Source organism: Phaenicophaeus curvirostris, chromosome 18, assembly GCF_032191515.1.
Source record: "Phaenicophaeus curvirostris isolate KB17595 chromosome 18, BPBGC_Pcur_1.0, whole genome shotgun sequence".
In the NCBI taxonomy this organism is placed as follows: domain Eukaryota; kingdom Metazoa; phylum Chordata; class Aves; order Cuculiformes; family Cuculidae; genus Phaenicophaeus; species Phaenicophaeus curvirostris.
The window spans coordinates 6,557,029-6,582,395 of record NC_091409.1 but is presented as its reverse complement, the minus strand read 5'-3'; the positions used below and the strand labels follow the sequence as shown (position 1 = coordinate 6,582,395).

The window sequence follows — 25,367 nt, the reverse complement described above, 5'->3', positions numbered from 1 at the left end:
TTGCCTGGCCAGGAGCTGCCACATCCCAAATCTAACAGCTCCCTCTAGCAGCCAGGATGCAAAACAGTTGGCAACGTACATTTTTTAGCACAGCCTCCAGGTTGGAAGGCGATCTGTCTGCAGGGGTGACTGGGGATGTGTTTCCTTTGTGTAATTACTCTAACGACTGTTGCTGGATCCCATCTCCTGATGCTGTAGTGACCACAGCTCTGCTGAAAACAGCTTTTGAGTCATTTTTCCAAATTAAGTGGGAAGATGTAGCTGGAACTACCCCAAGGTCTGATGTACGAGTACACCCAAGGATGCTGTGAAAATCTGCCAGCTCAGATATTCTCCCAGCACAGACTCCCTGTCGTCTCTCACCAGCCCTAAGGAGTTAATCACACCAAATGCACTTGAGCTCCACCTGTCCCTTACTGACCATGCAAATTAGCACCCCTGCATTCAAAAGAAAATCAGACTGAGTGCAAATAATCACTGCCTTTATTTTTTCCAGGTCCTTTTCATAGAATCATAGAATAACCAGGTTGGAAGAGACCCACCGGATCATCGAGTCCAACAAAACCTCTCGGAGAGCAAGCTTTGGCAAGGTTGCTTAAACAAATAATAGCTATGTTAAATGGTTTCAAAAGTGGTACAAATATAATGAAATTTAGGCCTCAAATGGACTTTGAATATTTAACTTATGATCCAGTTTACAAAGACAGATAATCCAGACAAGCCACCGAAGCGTTAGCTGGATTTACAGAGGGCACAGCCAGCAACACTGACTTTCCTCGGAAGGTCTCAGTTCCAGATCTCCAGGCTTGCAGAGCCAAGAGGTGGTCAAGCTGCCTGGTTCGAATGGGAGTGATATAAACAGATCAACTCTTCCACAAGAAACGGTGTAATGAACACAGAGAACCAGAATTCACTCCGTGTGCTCCTGACCTGCGACACTGAACAGCCAGGGAAGATGTTAAATAGAACCCCAAACCCACTTTTTTTTCCTATGTCCCTATAGAAAAAGCCACGCGAACAGTCTGCTTGGACTGGACGAGGGGCAAGGCTGGCAGAGATATCTGCATGGCCTTGGGTCTCTTTGGCAAGTCTGGCTTTGCTGTATGTGCCCTCCTCATTTTACTCACTGATTTTAAGGGGCTTCCCAGCCACGTTCCTATGTCCTGGCTCTGCAGCACCTCAGATACAGTTGTACTTATGGTGGCACTCAGCCTTTTAGGGAAAGAAGAAACACATAAGGAGAAAAAAAACCACTTTCTTCTCTCTCTGGCCCCCACTCAGGCCACCCTGATCCCACAGTCTCTTGCAAAGACATCAGGCAGTTGCATTTTTATCTCTTAATACCCCCAATAAGCAGCTCAGCTTAGTTTAGTGTCTTCACAATTAAAAAGCTGTCAGAATTTTCACTATAAACCCAGGCATTCAGAAACTTAATAGGGCTCCAACATACTTTCCAAGAAGAAATGTGGCCAAAACCAAAAGGATAAACAGGGAATAATAATTTTTTTTAAGGACAACAGATCTGAGTCTATAGCTTTCCTGCACCGCGAGGTCCCTTGGGAAATCTGCTCCCGAGTCTCAGCTGAAGTTTTCTGGTAAGCACTAGAGAAATCAAAGAGATTCTTTCAAACTGCAAGCAAGAGGTGGGAGGAAAAGCAATGAATTGCTTCAATATGAAATGTCACATTTAAAATAGATCCTACAAAACCAGAAACCGTAGGCTGGTAAATCCTTCCCGTCTAAAAATAGTGTGGGTTCTGGTGGGAGTACCACTCAAAATAAGCATGCAGAATCAGGCCTCAAGTACATAAAATATAGGATTTGGTACTTAAATTTAAAAATATTTATAAATAACTTAAGACATTCAGGCTCAGAATTGTGGACAGCCAAGTATTTTGCTCTGACATGGGGAACAGCAAAAATCCACATCCATTACTACAGATCCCCAGTGCAGAAATTAGCTTTACGCTTAAAGTAGAAACAAACCCTATCCTGCCCGCTGCAGGTTCTTTGGAAAGTTCTCCCGTGGTCCTTTGAGAGCACACGGAGAACATGTCTAATCAAGCAGAAAGCGTTTGAGAGTACAGATCCACAGCACAGAACATGACCTGTTCCTCCTATACATTCACAGCACATGGCAAAACAGCTCCCGGGGGATTCCTCGGCTGCACCTGCACCGTGAGGTCAGCCCAGCTAAGCCTGACCACGGGTGGCTGCAAGCTTTCCTCTGCTCTCACGCTGGAGGTCGTCTACCTTGGCTCAAGGCTGGAGTGAAGCGAGCCTGGAGAGGAGGGAGCCCTTGAGCTCTACTCTTGAGCAACAAGAGGCTCAGCTGGTTTGAGTAGTCTGCTCTGCAGCCTCCTGGCTCAGCTCTGGCATGGTGAAAGCAGTATTGATGCAACTTCATGGCCTTGGGTTCATAGTTGACTTCCATCCAGAAGAGTTTCCCTGAAGGGAAGCCTCGAACTCATCTCACAACTCGTTCTCTTGCACACCCGGCTTCTACCTGTAGAGCAGACTGCGAAATGAAGGCACATGAGGGAGGGTTAAGGTCAGAGGTACATTCGTTCAGATGATTCCTTTCATGGAGTTCAAAGGAGACGTGAGCCGGCTGCCCTCGCTGTGGTCACAGGACGGCAGAGCGTGGAGGGACCCGCTCCTGGCACGGCGAAGCAGCTCCCATCAGCAAGTAACCGCTCCAGGGCAGAGCACACGCACCACGGCTCCTTTTGGCAAGCTGGATAAGCCACTCTGGCCACGTGGATATTTGTCTGCTAGACAAACCGCTCACACTGTATCCTCACTGGAGATGTTGAGCTGGATGGCTCTACAGACCATCAGCTACACCCTGAGCAAAAAATGAACTCTAGATAACTTTTCTCCCATGGGTTTCATTCAGACCCACTATGTACTTGGTGTCAGTAATTGTTTTTCCTGTCAAACACTTAAAAAAACCCCAACAATTTCTTTGGCACTTGTGCGACAATGACACATAGATGTGACACTCTGCTGTCCTTCCACTGCTCGCTGGCCTTGTCTCTACAGGTCCACGTATGCAGAGTCTGTGTCCACCCTCTGGGCTGCTCCAAACATGAGGAATGCACAGAGGCCAATGCCATTAACAGCAGCCACCAGGTTGAAAACAGAAATCCAGGAGCCAGTTGTTTCAATCAGGTAGCCAGCCAAGTACACGCAAATGACACCTGTGAAGAGAAAGAAATGCAGAGGCTGTGGGGCCAGATCCTCCCTGCCCCCAAGGAGAAGACTCCCAGGAAAGGAAGAGCTGCAGGAGAGTGCCTTACCTAGGAGGGCTCCACCTGTATTCCCAACACCTGTAAAGAAAATAAAGGAACTGAGTACTCAGAACCCACAGACACGAGTGGCTTCATCTGGGCTCCCACCTCACCCCTGGTCTTCATGCACAGTGAAATAAATGCCTTGCTGATGGTGGGGACAACCAACGCTCAGCCTCATCCCCACCCCCTGATGCAGTTAAGCACTTGGCAAACGGAGAGGTGTGTTGGTGTGGTTCCCTGCCCCCAGCGACAGCAGGAACGTCACAGGGGGAAGCTGAGGCTGCAGATATGGAGTAGACGTTGCACAGAGCTGCTCCTGCTCCAGCCTTAATGCTGATGACCAGGTGTCCCCTCCATGCACATCACCTCTCCAGCACAACCAGAACCCCGCAGGAATCCTTACCAAACAGTAAGCCAGCACACGAGGGAGCCAGATCCTGTACATTTACTGAAATTCCACTGGTGAGAAACAGAGAGAGGGGAAACGGCTGTTTTAATGGAGTGAGACTGCTTTTTCACCATTTACACTAAGTTTAGTTTGTCAAAAAAAAAAAAAAAAGGAAGGGATCCTAGAGGATCAATGGCACTGTCAGGAGAAAGGAGGAAAGAGGCTGAGAGTGAAGCAGCACAGGAGGGTACCAAGAGGAAAACGATTCAACTCAAAGCCTTCAGAGGGGCCAAAATGCAATTCCCCTCCTGCTTCATCTCCCTAAGACGTGCCTGGAACAAAGTGCCCTCCAGTACACGCAGCTCTTCCCCTCTAGAGGTGTGCTGGATCAATTCCAACCCTGTGGGCACAAAACTGCACCGGCCTCTCAAGGACCAACACACGATGCTCAGACAAGACCAGTTCTTGCTCTGACAGGCGCAATGGAGACAGCCCCTTCTGAGACCCCGAAATGCTGAGCACGGGATAAGAGCTAAGCACCACAGCTACTGTCGTTATCACTCTCGTTACCTGTGGTTAAAGGTCTGAAGTCCAACAGAGGCAGAGGCAAACACTATCGCTTTGCAAAAACTGGATGTCTGGCCCAGACACAAAGCAAAAATGCTTGAGATGCCAGAGCCAATGATCTGGAAGAGAGGGAAAATTAAATACCACAGGACATTTTCTGTAAGGAAGAATACGTCTACTTTCATGGACAAACTGTTCCCTTTTACAATGGCAAGAGTTCGTATGCACTAGGTGCTTCTCAAGCCTTTTTCTTCCCCACCATCCTGCTTTTCTGTGCCAGAGATCTGTCCGGAGGGATGCGATGCTGCAGAGCAAAAAGCATACACCATGCTTTCACACAGCATTTTTATTTTGCTTATCCTTCTATTTCTACTTCCTCAGTATCTAAGGAGTCATTTGGATTGACAGAGTATGGTTCCCCTTTGCCTGTCAAAGAAAACCTCCTGAGAGCACTCACAAAATCTCTGTGCTCAATGTTACTGCTGGTCCTCGGTCCGGGCTTTCCTTGGGATTTCATTTTGCGTACGCTCTGATGACCAGTCTATCTGCAAAGCTAGAGAACCTTTCCTCTTTCTACCCATAACCACCAGCCCAGCTCCATAAGAGGTCTCATCTGCCGTGCCAGCAGAGCTCAGCGCACAGCTCAAAGGTCACTCTTGTGGCTTCAGCTCTCTTACCTGCATGAACTTACGAATGGTGATGGTTTTGTACCCTGGAAGAGAAAGGAGAGTTACAGTCAAACACAGCTCACCAAGTCTCCTTGTTCAGATGGCCAGGAGACCACAGGGTAAGTGGATTTCAGATGGCCAGATTTCATCTCCAGAAGGGTATTGTGACTGAGATCAAAGGGAGCCTTAAATACATGGATGGGATTTGGACCCTGCACTATTTATTCTGCTTTCGTAACAGAACTTCACATTGTCTGTTTGTTGGGTCTTCTTCTCCCTACCAACAAGCCCACCTCCTTCCACCCAGATGCTCTTTCCCATCACATAAACTAAGAGCTGAAGAAAAGCCAAAAGAGCTCTTACCCTGGTTGATTAAATGATCAGACAGAAATCCACTGAACAAGCTTGTTGGAATTGCAACCAGCCAGGGAATGACATTAAACACCCAGCCCTGAAAGGGAGCAAAAATCAAGAGAGGTTTGCTGTCAGAAATGAGGTTGATTTCAGGTATTTTATTTGATAGTCTGTAGAAAGGGAAAAAAAATGAAGCAATTAGGACTTCTTGCAGAATCTCTACTTGCTCAGCAAGCTCTCAGCTACACCGTGCATCACTCCAGAGTCTGCAGGGTGGCAGGCACACCACGGGGCTGTAGCTTTTGCAGGTTCTTTTCCTTCTGCCCCAGTGACCCTGCATCCATGGGAGAGGCAGAAAGCTCTGTCTGCTTCAGGAAAGAAGGACTAAATGTGGCAAAGTTTACTGTTGAGCAAGATGATGTGGCAGGGAGCCACAGAGCCCTGGAAAGCAAGCCGTAGATTCTACTCTGCCCTGTGGATGATCAGAAAAGCTGTTGGCAAAATTTCCAACATCAGCCTCAACCTCATTAGCAGCATTATTGCGAAGCTGAGGGAACACAGCTGGATTTTCTAATGCCAGGATTAGGTAACATTATGGGTAACAGCATCCTTTGGTCTATTTTCAATTAAGCGAGCTTGCTGTAGTTTTAATCACAGATGATTACTAGTCATCTGGATTACAACTGCTCAGAGGCATTTTGGTGCCCAGATCCCAGGAGGAGCTGAAATCAGTGCAGGCAGGGCTGGGCTTCACCTCAGCTGGGCGAATCTACTCATCTATCCACCATCCCTTGCTTCTCCCCCTTTGCTCAGAGCCCATCACCCCGTGAAGTCTTCCCTCCCTCGCCAAGGCAGGACACCTGCCTTCAGGATGCTCAGGAGGGCTGAATAATCCTGAGTTTGAACAATCCTGTTTCAGCTGCTCCTGGAAATCGTACCAGGGCACATCTGCATCTTTCAGAGCCTTTGAAAGTTTGGGTCTCGGTCACTTTTGAAAATGTTACCCCATAGGGCTTGTGGGACAATATCTCTGGTGTCTGTTGTCACAGAGCAGCATGAGCCCATCACCTCCATCCAGCTGGGCTGGAGGCAGCGGTGAGGGCAGCTCATCTGCAGAAAGGGACTTTGCCCAGTAGGTGACAGGTTTCCTACATTAGGGATTATTGTCCATCCTTTAAAACCAAGCATCCTCCTCCTCCGTTTTATGGAAACGTATGAAGTGCTTATCAGATGCAGCAATGCCATACAGAGCATCTTACATAAGGGCACCGTGATATAATGCTGAACAGATGGCAAATTACTGCTGCACAAGCACATTATTCGAGGTGCACAGATCTTGTCACAACAATATGTTTGCTGGTTTAATACATGATTTTAATATAAATATCAAGAATGCCATAAAGCGCCTTACACACAAAATATGAAAAGGCATTTGTAAGCAGCTCTGGAAATTATAAAAACCAAACAAAGCCATTGTGGAAAAGATTGAGTTTCTAAGAACAAGACGATCAAAATCCTAGCTCTCAGCCCAGATGAGTATTGCCTAGGTTTCTGAAAGACAGGAACATCGTTTGTGCTGAGAGGGAAGCTTTTATAGTACTTTTGAAGTACATATTACTAATGGTAATTATCATTTTAACAGCCAGCTCTGAGCTATACAATATGAGAGCAGTTAAAAGCCCTGGGAAAACTCAGGAGTGAATGTGTCAATGGTCATTTGCAACAGCATAACAGTATGAGCCCTGTGCCTTTTGAAAATCATCGTGCCCTCGAAAGAAAAGCAGTTTAAAAACCAAATGTAACACTCTCTTCCCTGCCTGGAAGGTGCCTCAGCTCTGCCTCACTTCAGCATCCCTAAACAAGCACCTAAAACATGGCCTCTGCTTGCCTGGAGGGAGGATGCTTGCTTTCATCTCCAAATGCAAGTGCAGGGGGATAGAAGCTCCTGACCCTGCAGGGAAGCCTCCCACCCTCTCCTGCCTCCCAGCCAGCCCTCACCAAGTCCCTCTGCCATCACCTTCCTGCCTCCTTAACCAACCCGCCTGGGCTGGCTCTCAGCACAACTTCATTTGCACGGAGACCAGCAATGCCTGTGTCTCAGAGCTAACTTACCTTCGACTCGGGGAAAGTTTCCTTAAAGAAGGTTGGCAGCCAGGAAAGGAGAGTGAAAAATGTGCTGGCAGTAGAAAGCTGAGCGATGATGACAGCCCTGAAAATACACAGCAGGGAGGAAATAATCAGGAGTGACAGGTCACACTGGGTTGGGAAACAGGCACTCGAGCAAGCCAGTATTTCACTTCCTGGTCTCTAAATAAATCCCTCAAAGCGCTGCAATTGCTTCCTGAGATTTTTTTCATAGATAACTACTCCTTTTGGCTCGCCACTCGCAGCATCGCTCCTTCCTTCACTGCCCTTCGCTACCCAGGGTGGGTGCCTGACGTCAGCCCCGGGTTCAGGCGAGGTTAATGGCAGCAGCAATTGTGTGAGTGCAATTCCCACCAGTCCTTTCTGCTCCAAGAGGTGTTGTTTGGGCTTTCCTAGGGATTTGTTATCAGCAGATGCTCCGTGGTTATTTAAGGCAGGAATGGGCTTGCTGCCCTGCAGCCCCATTGCCCTCCTCCTCTACTTTAAACTGCACTTGGGAACACGACTGGATGAGCTTCAGTACCAAATGCAGCATCCCAGTGAACAAATGGCTATTAAAAAGATGTTTTGCCAGCAATAAGAATACAGTCTGTGCCACCCAGTGCCCCTGAGCAGCACTTCTTAGGAGCCCATTACGAGCAGCGTTTCTAACAAGACCGGTAGAAAATATCCCTCCAGAGGAGCACGTGATGCACACAGGGAACAGACAGCAAAGGAGGAAGATTTGCCAGTAATATCCAAGTCTCACATCCCTCCAGACAGAATATAAACTGCTTTTTTGTCAAACTTACCCTTTCAGTTTATACAGGAGAAATTAGAAAACCTGGTAATATTTCCCAAATATATGAAGAAGTGGACAAAATACAGGTAGGCAGAAGAAATAAGCACAGACAGGAGAAAAAGCCGCTGGAAGGAGGATGGTCTCCCAGCCCTGCTAGGGCTTGAGGCCACCACAGCTGCCTACCATATCGGTGCCTTCTTAAATAGCTGCTTCCAGGGAACTTTGGTCTGCTTGGATATCGAGAGGCCTCTCATTAAATAATCTATGGGGATGATGAGTTCTGCAGGAAAGAAAACATATAAAGGAAAAGTCTGATCAGTAATTTCTATGTAGCTGGAGGGAGCACTGAGAGACTGCTATACAACTACCCTTAATGTCTTTCTAACTCTTTTTTTCGCAATACCCACACTGGATGCTCATGAACACACCTTATTACGTTGGCTAGAATTTTTCCTCTGGATCCACTCAACTGCCTACTCAGATACATTCATTTGTTGTATCTCTGGTTAAAATCAAACAGAAATCTCTTTAGGCAAGGACCAGGTCTGGATATTGTGCAGCACCAGGCAGGCACAAGGATCCTAATGATCCGGGCTCCTACATACCACACTCACACTCATAATGCTGTAGCCAGGTGCAATGGATTGCCCATGTGTGGAATTACTCACAGACAGTTATTTGGGAAGAGATATTCTGGATTAACTGGTTTTTAAAAGCTCTGTGTGTAGATACTCTTAGTTTCGAATAAGTATCTTGCCCTGCTTTAGCTTAATCCACTTTGAAGATCATGCTCTGTTTGGTATTTTCACTGGTGCTTAAGAGTACAGAGGAGTCAGATCAGGCTCTCGACAGCAACATAATCCAGTGTGAGACCTAAAACAGGGAGCTCAAAACCTTGTCTCTGGGTTTAGCATCTTGAGTGAGACACAGCGTGTATTATATTATAGAAGATATTTGAACAAAAGGTCACTGTGTAAAACCAGGCAAGTTCTTGGAAACACAGGGGATCTGCAGACAATTAAGCAGGAGGTACCCGTTGGGTGCCACAGCCCCAGGAGCACTGGCAGCCTGCGGGATGCAGGCAGCTGGACTCACCTTTCTCACTCAGGAGGTATTTGCAGGTGCAGTAAACCCAGAGCAAAGTGAGCAAACCAGAGAAGTAGAAAACACTCTCCCAGCCGTACCAGTCCAGGAGGAGAGAACCTGCACCACCGATCACCAGCGTCCTGCAAGGGAAGCCACACTCGGAGTTACACATTTCGCTAGGAGCATTTGGGATGCACACATCAACAGGAGACAGGGTCACTATATACACTTAAAAGAGTCACCAGTCACTGCATGTGCAGGCACTGACCAGTCACCCTGTGACTCTGCCACCTGTCCTGTTCCCCGGTGGCATCTCAGGCCGGACCCTCGGCTGGGCAGGAGGAACCACTATAGGAGCCCTCGCTCACCTGCCCCACGCTGAAGGTCACTCTTTGGGGAAAGAAAATGACATTGGTGGTGTGCAGAAAGTATCTCAGAAAACACAAATCAGCAAAAAAATATGAGTGTCCTCGAAAACAAAGTGATTAAATTATCAGTAATATTTCTACTTAGCTTTTAAGAAACCCTGCCATTTAGAAAGGAAATTCTCATGGAGATTAGCAGAGATGGGGAAGTTATATTATCCCCACCTACCAGTGAGGACAAGTGACCAATCTCAAGCTGACCCTTGCTCTTCCTACTGGATCAGGCTGTTCCCCATAGTAATTAAATGTTGCAAACACTCTTCAAAGTCTGGCTTGAAAGGAAAGAAAACAAACCCCATAAATCCTTGACACACACAACAGCAACTGCCTGAGGCTTCCTCAGCTGCAGCCGAGATCCTCAAGGACCCAGGAATCCACATGTACTTTGGACTGTGAGTTTTGCCTCCAACTATTTAACGGCATTTCATCACGTATGATGTCCAGAGACTGTCACTTACTGCTCAAAGCTTTTTGAACTTACCCAAACTGCGAGCCAGTCCCCACTGTGCTGTAGGTGAAGGCTCGTTCGCTCTCTCGGACCTTCTGGGACAGCAGGCTGGCCAGAGATGGGAAATACACCCCTGTGAGCAACGGGAGCAGGGCAGGGAGCAGTCAGGCTCCTGTGCCCTTGTATGCAAATCAAAAGCAAATTTAAAAGATCCGGCAGGAGCTAAACACCAAGACAAAGCAACAAGGCCTTTTGTGAATTCAAAACTGGGATATCAAGTGAAATAAGTGAATCCATCACCATGAAAGGTTTGTGCCTTCTCTGTAATCCCCTGTTTCATCATCACTGCTGCTGCTGTAAATCCATCAATGCCAACACACTCATCCCAGCGGTTCCCCAGTGCTGCAGCTCAGCAAGAGGGAAGGGAAATCATCCCAAATTATCCAAAAGTTTTGGCAAGGGCCAATTTTCCCCAAGTACTTTGGAAGAGTTTTAAAATGGGGAAAATCAAGCAGGAACAGTGATGATTTCAGAAGCCATATGAGAGACTTCTAGAGGGGAATGATTTGTCAGTGACTTTAGAAATGTCACTTCTTTTTTGCCATAGAAGCTCTGGATGTGGAGGCAGTTTTGAGCCAAAGGATTGCTCTAACACACAGGAGGAGGGTTCATGCACTGCAAACCACATAACGTGTATCTGGATTTACTGCACTTAACCCCTGTGCAAGGAAGCCCCGCGGCAGGCAAGACACTCAACACTCGCTCGGGACAGGAGTCTCACCTTGCAGCAACCCCATGAGGAACCTGGAGGAGGTCATAAAAACAAGAGGGGCCGAAGTGACATGGGTGAGCAGCGGGGTGAGGACCGTGAGGAACCCCCAGGCTGATGCTGAGAGGAGGAGGACTTTCTCACCTCCTATTCTGGAAAACAGAAAACACGTTGAGAAAAATGAGCGGAGGGCAAAAGGGCAAAGCTCCCAGTCAAGACTCCAGCGTTCTTCACAGTTTAGCCTGTTTTTAAGGGCAACCTTTCAGCTGTTCTTTTACAAACGCCTTCAGCCCTCGAGGAGCAGATCTGACCTCCTCCCTGCCCACCTCCAGCTCCTCTGGAGCAGGCAGCAAGCAGTTGGCTGCCAGCATCGCTCTCACCAGGACACTGCCCATCCAGCTCCAGCACACACCAGCCCCAGAGGCACCACACACTGCTGCACTCCAGTCTGGTGGAGGGGAAGCCCAAGCTGCTGTCACCATTCTGCTTTTCTTAACCAGTGACAGTGTTTTCCCTTCCATCTGCTCTTTTGCATCAGCTCTGCCTCTTAATATTTGGGGTTTTTGCAGTCATTCGCTTGCAGGCTATTAGGGAATGTAATTAAATCATAATGCACTGCATGGATAATGTAGTCCTTGCAGGCACGTGTTCCACAGACTATTTCATAGGAAAGCCCTGCTCACTAAGAACAGGGTGGCTGGGGAAAGGAACTCGAGCGGGTAATTACTTAGCTCCTTCCTTACAGCTAACTGGGGAAGTTGGCTTTTAATTGATACGATAAAATAGAAACTCTTGGTTTTCCCAAACATGATGGAAACTGTGATGGGGGTTTGCTTGCGAAGAGATCGCATGAGAATATAGGGCGGAAAAAACGGAGGTGCTGAACTGAAAACAAAGATAGACTATGCAGATCAAATGGGCAGGGGGGGGAAAACTGTATTCCTTGCAAAAAGGAAATATTTTCTCCTTGTGGTTAGGGATTGCAGCTGTAAGTGCCTATTGGTGCAGCTATTGGTGCCTTCCAAGTGGCTGCTCGGCACCACTGGGATTAAGCTGTGTGTTAATGGACAAGTAACACTCGCGGTGAGCAGCAGCTATGAGCTATGCAGGAGCATTTAGCACTTCTCTAAAACAAAGTCTGCTTTACACCCACTGTTTCTTCCATCAGCTTAACATCTAAGCTTGTGGGTTTGCTTTTTTTATTGCAATTACTCAACCAGTGCTAAAAGCAACCTCCACCAGAAAAACGATGCTGGTATAAAAGTGCTCTTCACTGTTTCCAGGTGAAAAAACCCTGTGTTGGTCTGGGTGTCCATTAACATGCCTGCAGATCTCTCCTGGGAGCTGCTCTGCAGGAATGATTGTGTTGATGCTCCCTGTGCTTGCAGGGGATTTTGCCTGTGCAAAGTCCTTCAGCGCACGCTGCCCTAGAAGCACAGCAGCAATTTCAAAACCCAGGAATCTAACGGGACAGCCAAAACTACACGTGCCCTTTCTGAATCAGAGCTATCGACCCTGAGCGAGGCTGACAGAAAGACCTCAACTGCTTTTAGAGCAACCTGCAGTGCCCCATAAAGCTTCTCCCCGTAGACACACTTCACCTTCCCATCTCATCACTGTCCTAGGGTGAAAATCTCACAGCCACTGTCGCAACTTGGACTGAGAGGTCAAAACCAAGCCAAATGTCACTGAAAAAGCCCGAGCGGAGGAAAATAATAAGAAGAATAACAACAAGAATAATTTCCAGTACTGATCACTGATATGTCCCCCGATAATCTGCGTCAAGCAGTAGCCCCAGAAGAAGCTGCTGAGCACGATGCCAGACTGCTTCTTGTCCCAGTCGAAGTGGGTGCTGAGGGCGACGGCGCAGATGGGCACGGTGACGCGGGCGCAGTACAGCAGGCACGTCCCCAGCAGCAACATCACCGTCCAGATGCGGGATTCAGGCCTGCGAGGATGGAGAGGAAGATGGGGAAAGGGCAGGTGGACTGGTCTACCTGTTAGGTCCATGCACTCCAAGGACTGACAGGTCAGACTGGTTGGCGCGCAAGCCATAACGAGTCTGTCTTTGTAAAATAAAGGTCAGTGCAATCCCGCTGTGGCACAGGGTTTCTGAAACAGAGCTATCACACCTGGTGACATTTGTGAATGATGCTAACTTCCATCCCAAACACTGTTTGACTCCAGTAGCGACACAACATTGTGCCCATAGGCTGCAAGGTGGAACAGGCTGCTGGGACACTGTTGACTGCAACCCCCTCCCCAATTTCCCTTCCTGAATAAAGGCTTTAGAGACTCTTTAAAAGATAAGGATAACAAAGGAAAGGTCAGTGCAGGCTGGAACCATTTGCATAAGACAAACTTGTAGTAGCAAACATTTGTTATTTGTCATTCCTACCCATTTCCCATGGGAGACAGCTGCTGTTACCCTTTCTAAACGCAAGGGAGATGGAGAAAACAGGAAAGGGCTGCACAGTCCAGAGAGAGGAGCAAGATAATCCAGCCTGATAACAACTTTGAGACAAAATTATTAATCATTTGTTAACAGAACGCGTCCAGTTTAGGTGCATGAATACTCAGCCCCAAGAAAAATGCTCCTGCAGAAGATGCAGGCTGGAAATAAGTGAGAAGGCAATTTTCTCCTGCCACAAGTCAGCGATTCTGGAGCCGAGACCCACATTTTGGTGCAAACTTCAGGCCCCAGGCATAGGTGAAATCCTCTGCCTTCCCACATGTCAGTCTGAGTCCCCCCTTGCCTGTGAAGTACAGAGTTAAAAGCTTAGTAAGGACACCTGCTGTTTGTATTAGTTGTATTTGGTTATTTTTATGCTCAGAGGCCAGAGCACAAAGCACTGAGCAAACAGACTTCTCTCTGCTCTGGAGACAACTGGGGAATTCACCGTACCAGGGCATTAACCTCTGTGCTTTCCACCCTGCTAAACACGCCTGCCTTCTGCGCGGGAAATAACCTGGGTCACCGTTTGTATTGAACCGAGCATTTATTTCTCTGTACTGGAATTATGATAAATGTAGGTTAATCCCACACTGCACAAAACCATTTATAAATGTGTCAAATGGCCCGTCACGGAGGGAGGCAAAGGAACAATGGGAAGTAAAACGCGCCGGGCAGTTGGACCCGCTGGAGGTGAATTTATCGCTGTTTCCTGACGAGGCAGATAAGCAGCTCAGTGCCAACCCCTGGCAGGAGAAACTGGAAGTGTTTCAGCTGGGGCTTTGAAGGCTGGAACCATCGTTACTGTGCACGTGTAACAATGTACAAGATAACGCAGGAAACCTCACATATTTTCAGCTGAAAGAGGGGAGACTGAGATGAGATCTTAGGAAGAAATGTTTTCCTGTGAGGGTGGGAGGCTCTGGTCCAGGTTGCCCAGAGCAGTGGTGGCTGCCCCATCCCTGGAGGGGTTCAAGGCCAGGTTGGATGGGGCTTGGAGCCCCTGATCCAGTGGGAGGTGTCCCTGCCCGTGGCAGGGGGGTTGGAACAGGATGGGCTTTGAGGTCCCTTCCAACCCAAACCATTGTGTGATTCTGTGATCTTTACCTGAGAGAAAAAAGCAACCAAGGGTTGCCCTGCCCCAGCCATTTGGACTGGCTGACAAATGCTTTCAGAGTCCCTCCTGGTCTTAGACGATGAGGACCATATGCAGCAATCATATCTTAGTTGGTGGCAAACCAACAGTGATTTGGGTTTTTAATCACCAACCAGCTTCAGGTGTGGAGGCTCCATTGACTTCAGCTGCTGCAGTAAAGCCCAGCGAAACCAAAGGCTCCTGAGGCCACACGCCAGGGTCAGACCAACCCCAGCCGGGCAATACACGCAGGGGGGTTTGGGGGCAAATCCCCCATCAGAGTCAGGGAGGGGTAATGAGCAATGGAAAATGACGTGGAGAACCCTTAGAGGGAACATCTCAACGCAATCCGAGATCAGATGCTTGCAAGTATAAGCAAGTGACCCCCACCTGCCTAACCAGCGCTTCTGCACCCACAGAAATGGGCCATAATCTCTCCCATTACCTACAGCAACGCGGTGCTGATTAATTTGAGCTATTGATCCTGCAACAATTGAGGCGACCAAGTAAAACGCAGCAGCCTACGATGTGCGTAGCTATTTCCTATTATTTAGCCACCAAGATAGTTTTCTAAATTGTGTTTTTCCCCCTGAAGCAAAGGGAGACCTTTATGAGTTTTCTCACTGTCTGGAGCAGGTCTGAGCTCTCCTTCTTCTCCCAGCAGTTATTGCATTTTAACGGGATTTTAAAGTGATGGTTCTTCCTTGGCCCTAACTCCCTGTATGGCTGTGCACACTGTAGGATGGAGAGATAAAGACCTGTGCAGCAAAACTAGTCTTTACTCTGCTTCTACTGACAATATTACCGAGGTCTATTGTCTGCAGTGAGTATTTGCAGCTAGGAAAAGCAAAACCCACGTGCAGCAACGCTGGTGCCTGAAGAAGGTACAGGTGAGAGGAGCACGGCTCAGGGCTAATGGATTGAACCCAGGAGCAGGCTGAGAGCAGCCCTGGTTTCAGGGCAGGGGGGCAGGAGGGGATGCTGTGAGCTCCCAGCCTTTTCTCTCGCCCCGGAGAGGCCGGCAGGGTCACTCCAGCCCCAGCACTGGGGCACGCAAGGAGGTTTGAGGGGTCAGAGGGGGAGGCAGCCTGCTTGAGAGCAGAGCACAAAGTGCCACGTGGCTCCTTCCAAGAGCAAGACACCACTCAAAGCGCAGCTCAGACACAGAAGGGACTGCCAAGCCGAGCCGTTCTCCCAACAAGCCTCCTCCCCAGCTGATGTTTTGGCAAAACGCCTGTGAATTATTTTCTCTTGACTTCTATTCTTTTTCAAAACCACCACGTAAGTCACTGGGTATATGACATGGTCACAATGCTCCCTTGGATTACTACTCCATTCTATACGTTTATATTCTTTTCCTCTATGTTTAAATGCATCAGTAGAGGCTTCTGCTCCAAACAAGTGGGGAGTATAAAGACAGCTTCAGACGACCACTCGCTCCGTAGGCAGCATATCCAGCTAGGAAAATCCACTCAAATGAGTGTCAAATGTAATCACGAGCTGCCCACACCCACCTGAAAGCATGGCAAGAATTATTTCTCTGCAAGGACAATGATGTGCTTGCATCAGAGGAAAGAGCTTTGTAAATGCATTTTCTCCTAATTATAGTTATCAGAGAGGCTGCCGATGAGTCAGTGTTCTGCTCAGCACAAAACAACAACAGCAAAGCTTGTAGGAGAAACCTCGACTAGCATAAAAGGGAAAAACTAAAACTCTCCTTCAAAAACTAAGGAAAAACTAACAAATCAAATAGTTTTTGCAGGTCACACTTAGAGAAGCGGAGCTTCACCAGTGTTAACAAATTAAATCTAATGGTTTTACTGATGAGGGAAGTAGAGATAATCTGTGCTGGAGATAACCAGACTGAGTCAGAGTAAAGCACATCGAAACCTAAGGAAGTCACAGCCATTGGTGTCATCGGTGTCACCTTTCCCACGGACAGACTCAGCATCTCCCCACAACCTTATGCTGGTCGTGGCCGACCCCTGGCTGTGTGGGGCAAAATCTTCCATCAAAAAGAACTGCCACCTCCAAACTATTGGCAAGGAAATCACTGAGGCTTGTCAGAAGCCACCTAATTTCCTTAATTGGGTGTCACATGAGGGTGGCAGCTCCTCGCTGCCCAGTCAGCGCTCAACTGACCTGTCATGCCTTTCTGCTTACAAAAACCAGGCACTGCAGGTGCATCCTCTTCTGCATTTCACTGAGAACCTCCTTACCGAGCAAAGCAGCCATGCAGCTAGAAAACACTTCTTATTTCATAAACCTTCAACCACCACCCAGACAGACCATAACAAGCTCAAGCCCTAATGACTCTTCTGGGTGGCTTCCTCTCGGGCAGCAGTCCTGTATTTGAGCGGCTCCGTCTTACGTCCCTTCGTTCTCCTCCTCCAAACGCAGCCCCATGCACTGGGTGGTCACAGCCTTGCTTCAGACCATCCAGTGATTCCCTTGTGACCCCGCTCCTACCAACCAAACAGGTCCCCCACCTCGGGCAAGGCGGTTAAGACTGATTTTCAAGGATGCCTGAGAGCCCCAAAGAGGCAAAACCAAGCCGAGGTGCTCTGCGGCAGAACGAGAACCAGCAGCACAGGGTATCTTTATTTGCAGTGTTTTCCTGCTGGAGGAATTTCTCCGGTACATGCCACGGAGCAAATATTTATTTAACTTTATTTCTCTTGACTTGACTCCCTCCTTTCCACCTCTCTGCAGGTCTGTCTGTTTGCAGACACTGCAGGTCACTGTTCAAACGGCCTTGCTGGAGTTTAGATTATCGATCGGTTCACAGTTTATCACCCCCCTCAAGGCATGAGCCTGGACCATCAGGTATTTTCAGGTGGTGAGAGAGCTGTGCTAGACAGCATGCCTGCAAACAGCCCATTCCAGCAACAGAAGCCGTCTCCACGGTTTGTGGGTGTTCTCCATAACTGGAATTGAAAGTGGGAGAAGAACTGGGAGCTGCAGCTCCTGAGCTGCGTCAGAGCTGTGCCGTGGCTAAGGTGGGAGCAGGTACTGGCGGTGGGGCATATCACCGACCCCCACAGCATCTCTACCTCAGTTCTCTTCTATAAAGAGAATAAAACTAGCTCTGTGGGAGATGCACACGGGGGGCACCTCGGCTGGAGCCACCTCCAGTGCCCCCAGCCCGCTCACTTGTCCTGGCTGCCGGCAGCAGACACTGCCCCATCCCTGCAAGAACCTCAGAGCAGGATAGGGACGAGCCCTCGTGGTGATGCTGAACTCCCAGCGCGCTGGAGAGCCACCAGCTCCAAGCCAAGGGCGCCCAGCAGCACAGGGCCACCTCCCAGGGGAATGTCCCCAGCATGTGCCTGCAGTCCCAGCTGTGCCTGCCTGCCACACGGCTGCCTGGGGACATTCTCCTCCCCATGACCCATTCCCAAGCCCACTGGGAGCATCCCCCTTCAAAAACCTCTTTTCCAGCTTACCTGCCTGTGGCTTTAATTTACAGTCATCTCCAACACGACCACAACCTGACTGACGTGGCGTAAACACAGCAGCCGTGCTGCCGCTCTCCTGATACCCAGGTAGTTATTTTTAACCAGGTTTGACAGTCCTCTCACTTGTCTCTCTGGTTTTCCCAACAACGATTTCCCCTTCCCTTGAAAATCTAACAGGCTTGTCGAGAGAGAGAGACGTTTTTTCCCCACCTCGAGTTGATTTTGTCGTGCTGCAGACTGGCTCCAAGCTAATGATTTGTCGCTGTCAGAAGTAGCTTTGGGGTTTCTAGGAGGGTTGTTGTTTTTTTCCAATCCACCAGCTAACAGCCAACGAGAGCAGCTCAGAGGACACAGGGCTTTTTTTTGCTGGGAAAGCTGCTGGTTTCCTGTCAGCCTCCTGTACACAAACTCCTTCCACAGAGCCACAGATGGCAACAAAGTGGTGTTCAGCAAGCGTGGCTCTGAGTTTATTCCCTCTCTTCATTTCTTGCTTTCGGCAAAAGCAAAGATGAAATTAGATTTCAGCAGCTCGTATGAGCTGGAAATAGTTATTAAGTCCAGGCAGAGGCAGTGGGAAAACATAATAACAAAGCACACGCGTGCTTTGCACACTGATCTAAGGGCACATTAGGATCAGCCAGGAATGAAACATGTCTTGCTTACACTTTTCATGTGAAAAAAAGTTCTTAGCAAAAGTATGATTAAAACCAGGGTGAGGAACTTACACAGTAAAAAAACTTCAACCATCGGAAAAAAAAAAAAGCCACTAAAGCTGTAATGTTGTGTTGACAAAAGATCAGGGCACAGAGCTCAGAAAAAAAAAAATGTGACCGATGGCTCTGGGCAAAGAGTGCAGTCAGATGAGTGGAGACCAGCTTGAGGCCAGCAGAGCAACCCCTCTTATCTCTGGAGCTTAAAGAAACTGCTGTAATCATCCCTTGTCTTCAGGTGTAGCCAGAGGCTGGGAGATGCAGAGGGATTTCAGGGGTCATTCACTTCCCAGGACACTCTGCCTTTTCCATGTTGTATTTCTCTCCTGGAACCACCATCCAAAATGTGATTTTCACCTCTACTGCTGGACCTGCCCATGGCTTTGTGTACAACCTTTGGCCATGGATTTCTCTTCTCAGGGCTTCAGTCTTCCCCAGTTAAACCAGAGGTGCTGACACACATCTGCTGCCTGAGGAATCCTACTTTGGCACGTTAAGATCTCCATTAAAAAGTCCTACCTAAATGTCCAGATGCACTACATGAACAAGAGGGCTTTTCCAAGCCCCAAACAGAAATCCCCAAGCGTTTTTCTTGGAAGAGCAAGACGTGTGATAACAGAGCCATTGGAAACCTGCAGAAAAGTTAGGGAAAGGCAGATGGAGAGGCAAGGGCAAGAACAGTGGAAGAGGAAGGAAAAGCCAGTTGAAAAAAAAAGGGAGGACAAAAGAAGAAGCAGCATGAACAAGGATGGAAAAATAAACCTGACGACATAACTGTTTATCTCTCCTTGCACTGATGGTGCAGGCAGATCTTGGAAGGCTGCCTGGCATGTGTTTTGTTGGAGCACGAATGGAGAACCCATGTCACTTCCCCCACTTGATGAAACCTTGCCTCCATGGCAATAACTCATTACTTAGAAATAGTGAGAGCTATTTATTTGCATAAACTGTCCACCCAATTGATTTGAAACCATCCAAGGGCGTATTTCATACAACTCTACCAACCTGCTTGCAGGATCTGGCGAATCGCTCCCCCTTCTTGTTCCCACCCTCCACCACCCTGTTTACTTTAGACCATAAAGCTTCCATAAAGCCTCAGCAAACAAGGGCTGGGACCACGTGTGTGCATCTACACCAAACAATCTATCTCTGCTTTTGTGAATTACTGCAATAGAGATAACGATCTGATTGGAGTCATGTTTATCCTGCCTTAACCAGATTCTTGCAATTACCAGCAGCACTTAAGATGGTCAGAATCCCTTCAAATATGTCCCTCTTGATAAATAAATCACCTCTTTTGTATTGAAAAGTGTTATGCATTGTTTGCATTTTATGAAGAGAGTTGGGAAATTTGAAGGTTCCTTCTGGCTAAATGTATTTATCTTTTTTTTTTTAGAGGAAAAGCATCTAAACGGAAACTTTGTTACATGAAACTTTGGGGCGGGTTTCTTCCTCTCCCACCACTCCCGTTCCGCACAGACTCAGGGAAAAGGTGGGAGTGGGGAGACAGAAAGAAGGAATTTTCCTAACTTGGGGGAAAACCTTCAGATTTTAAGCAACTCTAGTGCCAAAGGTCTGCTTTTGAGACCTCCCCCTCACTCTCGAGACAAGCACGGGTTTCATTAGACTTCCAGGTCTCCGATGGCAGGAGAAGTCTCCCTCAGGAAGGCAGTTTGAAGCTGGCTATCAGCCTGCAGGAAGCCATTGATGATAAAGCTCAACTTATCCAGCAGCTCATTGTTAATTGTTCCTGGACAGGGTGATTCTTCCTCTTTGGCTACGTGTCCCTGTGCATTGGCACCAACGTCACCTGCTCCGTGGCCGCTCCCGCTGGGGTGAGCTCGCCCGGGTCACGCTGGCCAGGACACGGCAGAGCCAGCCAGACATCAGCTCCTTTTCGCAGCAGCGTTAAACCCAACCAAATTTCAAAAGCACGTGGGCAAGACAGCGGAGCCCAAAGGCTCCCAGTTTAGAAAAAGCCTCTACCCGTGGCTGCCAGGTGCCACATGGCACTTCTGAGTGTCCATCTCACCTTGCCCCAGCTGGGAGAAGCAACGGATCCTGAGGTGGAGGTGCGGGAAGCCTTTCCCAGAGGAGCAGAGAGGAGCATCCCACGTCTCCCAGCTCTGTCTGGGGTTCGTAGCCTCTGCTCCAAACACAAACCCACCCTAGGGCCCTGCTGTTTAACGTGGACAGCTTGGGCTTAACGCCGCTTTTAACTATTTTATTACTGAACTTCAATAACAGTTCGTGCCGCCCACCTGCTGCCCAGCTACTATCCGATACTTAATCTTAATTAATTACTATCGCCCGTTCAAACATCCCTGCTGGAGCGCTGCGATAGGAACCTCATACTGATTTTAATGACACGTTTAAATAACTGACTGCAGGCCAGAAATCAACTCAAGAGGCTTTTCTCTTCTTGTGTTTTACAGTAATTCTCTGTCTCCCCGCTCTTCTCTGTTGGAGCCAGGGACAGGGGCCGCCGGGGCAGCATCCTCCGGTACCGGGAGAGGTCCCGGACCTGCCGCATCCCGACACCTCCCGAAACCGCCTCCTCGGTACCGACTGGGGCTGCCTGACCCCCTCCATCCCGAAACTGCAGCTCCTCCGGGAAGGGGCCTCTGGCTGAGCTCGCCCGAGGATGCCGGGGGTGCAGGCAGCGGGGGTACCGGGGGATGCGGGAGTACCGGGAGATGCTGGGATACGGGGTACAGGGGTTGCAGGGAGCGAGGGTCCCGGGGGATGCAGGAGCGGAGGTCCCGGGGCCGGGAGGGAGGGACCGGCCGGGGGATGCGGGATACGGCGGTCCCGGGGGATGCGGGGAGCGAGGGTCCCGCGGGATGGGGGATGCGGGGGCCCCGGAGCCGGGAGGGAGGGAGGGAGGGAGGGAGGGACCGGCCGGCGATGCAGGAGGGGGAGCGGGGGTCCTGGGGATGCGGGAGAAGGGATCCCGGGAGATGCGGGGAGCGGGGGTCCCGCGTGATGCGGGAATCCCGGAGCTGCGTGGGAGGGACCGGCCGGGGGATGCGGGGATCCCGGGGGTCCCAAGCGAGCGCTGCAGGCGGGAGGAGCGGCTTTCCCGGAGCAGCCCTACCTGGACCAGTAGGGGTCCGCGGCGCCGTCCCTCCGCATGCCGCCGCCGCCCCCCGCGGCCATGCGGGCAGCGCCTTCCGCCTCCGCCACCGCTCACATCGCGCCGGGCCGGCTCCCTCCCCGCCCAGCCACGTGTCAGCGCCGCCCGCCGCCCCCGGGCAGCCTCGAACCCGCGGCCCCGCGCGCGGCAGGGGCCGGAGCGGCCGGGGAGGGACCGCGGAGAGCATCCCGCCCCACGCCTGCCGGGCACGGACCCTCCCGCTGCTCCCAGCCCCATCCGACCCGGCCGGGGACACCCCCAGGGGTGGGGCAGCCACCGCTGCTCTGGGCAGCCTGGGCCGGGAAAACATTTCTCCCCGAGATCTCATCTCCATCTCCCCTCTTTCAGCTTAAAACCGTTCCCCCTCATCCTCTCCCTGCCCTCCCTGATCAAGAGCCCCTCCCCAGCTTTCCTGGAGACCCTTTCAGCGCTGGAAGCTGCTCTAAGGTCCCTGCAGAACCTTCTCTTCTCCAGGCTGAGCGACCCCAGCTCTCTCAGCCTGTCGTCGCACAAGAGATAGAATCACAGAATAACCAGGTTGGAAGAGACCCACCGGATCATCGAGTCCAACCATTCCTATCAAACACTAAACCATGTCCCTCAGCGCCTCGTCCACCCGTCCCTTAAACACCTCCAGGGAAGGTGACTCAACCCCCTCCCTGGGCAGCCTCTGCCAGTGCCCAATGACCCTTTCTGTGAAAAATATTTTCCGAATGTTCAGCCTGACCCTCCCCTGGGGGAGCTTGAGGCCATTCCCTCTCGTCCTGTCCCCTGTCACTTGGGAGAAGAGCCCAGCTCCCTCCTCTCCACAACCTCCTTCCAGGTAGTTGGAGAGAGCAATGAGGCCTCCCCTCAGCCTCCTCTTCTCCAGCCCTCTCATCATCTTCATGGACTCGCTCCAGCAGATCCGTGTCCTTCCTATGTTGGAAATGTCTCTCTGTTTTTATGGAAATAGATAATTCAATGTGTAGATAAAATATAATTGCACCTACGATATCAATAATTATAGATAAGTATATAATTAAATATGTAGACAACTAAGATCATGGTTATCTCAGTCCAAAACAACAAGACTTGTGACTCACTCCAGGAACACGAGCAGGTGGAGTTCAGACACCGTTCAGGTGATCCGGTAGCAGCTTGGATGCAGGCACAGCGCAACATCAGGTCAGCAAAGCACGGAGGAGCTGCCGCACAGCCTGACCGAGGTCATACATGGCCCTGGGGAAAGGTATCAGTGCTTCTGGGCTCTGCCAAAAAGCACAAGGCGCAGGTGCAGGGCAGGCATCTCCCATCTGCTGCTCCTGCAGCCAGAAGCCTGTAACTGTTCATTAAAATTAAGCCTGTAGTAGACTAACATTTAGCTAACACACCTATTCTTCTCCCCCAGGAATACTTTGCAGGTCCCTGAAGAGGGACCAGCTACTTAAATCAAGAGTGGTAACTATTATTGTGCTAAACCTTAGAGAGGGAAGTAACAAAAGCTTCCTCGCACACTGCAGAGACAACTCCAGGAGAAGGAGGTCACCAGGGCTGAAAAAATCAAAAAAAATAAACATAAAATCACATTTTGTCCCTAGCTTCAGCACTTCTTCCTCAGAGGAAAGATCTTTCACAGTCACACACAGCCACATTGACCTGTGCCACCAGCAGAGAAAGCAAACAGGGCAGCACGCTTGGGTACAAGTGGAAACAGAGGAGAACCACATGTAGTAACCACAGGGCTTACCCTCAGTCCAGCTGTGGGCTTTCCTCCCTCTATTTGGGCAGGAAACGGAAAACTAGAAAGTATTTATATTCACCTTGCTACTGTGCCCGTTTCCAGAAGAGGGAGCCAAGTCATGGCAAAACGCAGCCAAAAATCCGAACCACTGTTTAATTGGTTTGTGCATGGTGTGTTTCACATCTTTTTTACTGTTTTGTTTCTTTTAAATGGTGCCTATATTTAGAGTTCTGTTAGTTCTAGGCAGGAGGAGATGAGTGCTGATGTAACTACAGAAATGAAATGCACATAGTCAGCTCAGAAAAGAACCACAAAAAGCCTTGGGCATGGTATAGTGATCATAGATACACAAAACTTATTAACTCATACCCATGATTGGCTTAATAGCATATTAAGTTTCATTGCTAGGGGATGTAAGCACCTTCAACGCAGACACTATAATGCTGGCCACTAACTTGCTAAAAATAGTGATAAAGCATGTCACAGTTTTCTTTATTTGTTGTACCCTCCAGGTCCTCCTTGTCCTGCTCAGCACCACCTCCTCAATGAAGAGCTGCTTTGACTAATGTACTTCTCACATAAGGAGCTGATTTCAGTGTCAAAAATAGCTGCAGTTAAAAACAGTGTTTGAGCAGAGCATCCATCACACGCACATGTAAAAACAGAGACATCGTTCCTATCACTGCTGGATAATTTTCTAGAAGCAAACTCCCACCAAGCTGATTAAGCAAATGGAATCTGTTCAGGAGTTAGGTGCTGACTAAAGAAAACAACCTTATGCAATAAGTCTCCTCTTGTTTTTCCTGCGTTCAGCTTAATTTGTCAAAAGATTCGACGAAACAAAAGATGATTGGGTTAGTATTCACACTGACATTTAGCATCATTGATGTTTACCCAGACAATGGTTGTATTATTTGAAGATTTTATGAAGTTAAACACAGATTGAGACCAAATCCCGAAGGGGTGTGAAAGGAGAAATAGGCACACACATTCCATAAAGGACAGTTGCTGTCTCCTGTAAGGACAGTACAGTGGTAGCTGGAACGGTCCCTGCTAACCAAGAGTATTTTCAATGTGACTTGTCCATAGCCAGAAGGGAATGCACATATTTTCTAGTACGAAATAATGCAACTTTGCAAAACTGCTGTGGACAGCAATATGCTGAAAAATAAATTATCAGAGTTGACAAATGGACATTGGTTTTGAGTGAGCAGCAACTCCCATGCAGAAATTAACCCAGACAGGTATAAGGTAGCAGCATTTCGGTGGAATCCCCCATTTAACACGAAGAGCACAACAGAGAACACCGTGGGGCTTCCTGGCTCCGAGACGCCCGATCGTACCAGCCTGCAGCTCACTGGTACTTTGACCAATCTTGTCCTTAATGTAATTATATGAAGGTAGGAGGGGAGAGGAAAACAAAAAAAAAAACCACCCCAGTTTTTAGCACTTAGAGTTGTCCATTGAGAAATACAAATCCTTTTGAGGATGCTATTTAAAAGCTGTGTGTTTTGTTTCTGCACAGCTGAGCACTTAAAGCAAACCAGCAGGGCTGGGGACACTTGCTCACGCAACAGCTATCAACCCTACTCATCCCTTTTCATCAAGAACATTAGAGCAGAAACAATCACTGACCGGTGACATTGCTTCTGGATGGAAGAGATCTGCAGTGCAGGGCAAAACCCTTCTCTGTAGCCTAAAGAAAGATTTAGGGATGAACGACTCTATATCCTTTTATATTCTTCAAAGTAACTGTCTCAAGAATGCTTTCCGCTGCTGTTGACAGCAAGAGGCCCCATTACCCATGAAGATAAGACACACAGGGA

General features: G+C 49.0%; 1 protein-coding gene across 2 annotated transcripts; it reads right to left on the bottom strand.

Moving 5' to 3' along the window:
* Positions 1–465: 465 nt before the first annotated feature.
* On the bottom strand, positions 466–21,951 carry SLC17A9 (solute carrier family 17 member 9). Of its 2 annotated transcripts, none has more exons than XM_069871811.1 (13): positions 21,780–21,951; positions 12,678–12,875; positions 10,940–11,079; positions 10,192–10,291; positions 9,295–9,425; positions 8,383–8,479; positions 7,386–7,482; positions 5,283–5,370; positions 4,929–4,963; positions 4,255–4,370; positions 3,700–3,755; positions 3,303–3,332; positions 466–3,203 (listed from the first exon to the last, which is right to left on the bottom strand). In XM_069871811.1, exons 1-13 carry the CDS (start codon positions 21,839–21,841, stop codon positions 3,040–3,042), a joined length of 1,314 nt encoding a protein of 437 aa, XP_069727912.1. In that variant the 5' UTR covers positions 21,842–21,951; the 3' UTR covers positions 466–3,039. The 2 variants fall into 2 exon arrangements, with proteins under 2 accessions (XP_069727912.1, XP_069727913.1); XM_069871812.1 differs by lacking the exon at positions 21,780–21,951 and adding an exon at positions 17,961–18,243.
* Between the last annotated feature and the right edge of the window lie 3,416 nt (positions 21,952–25,367).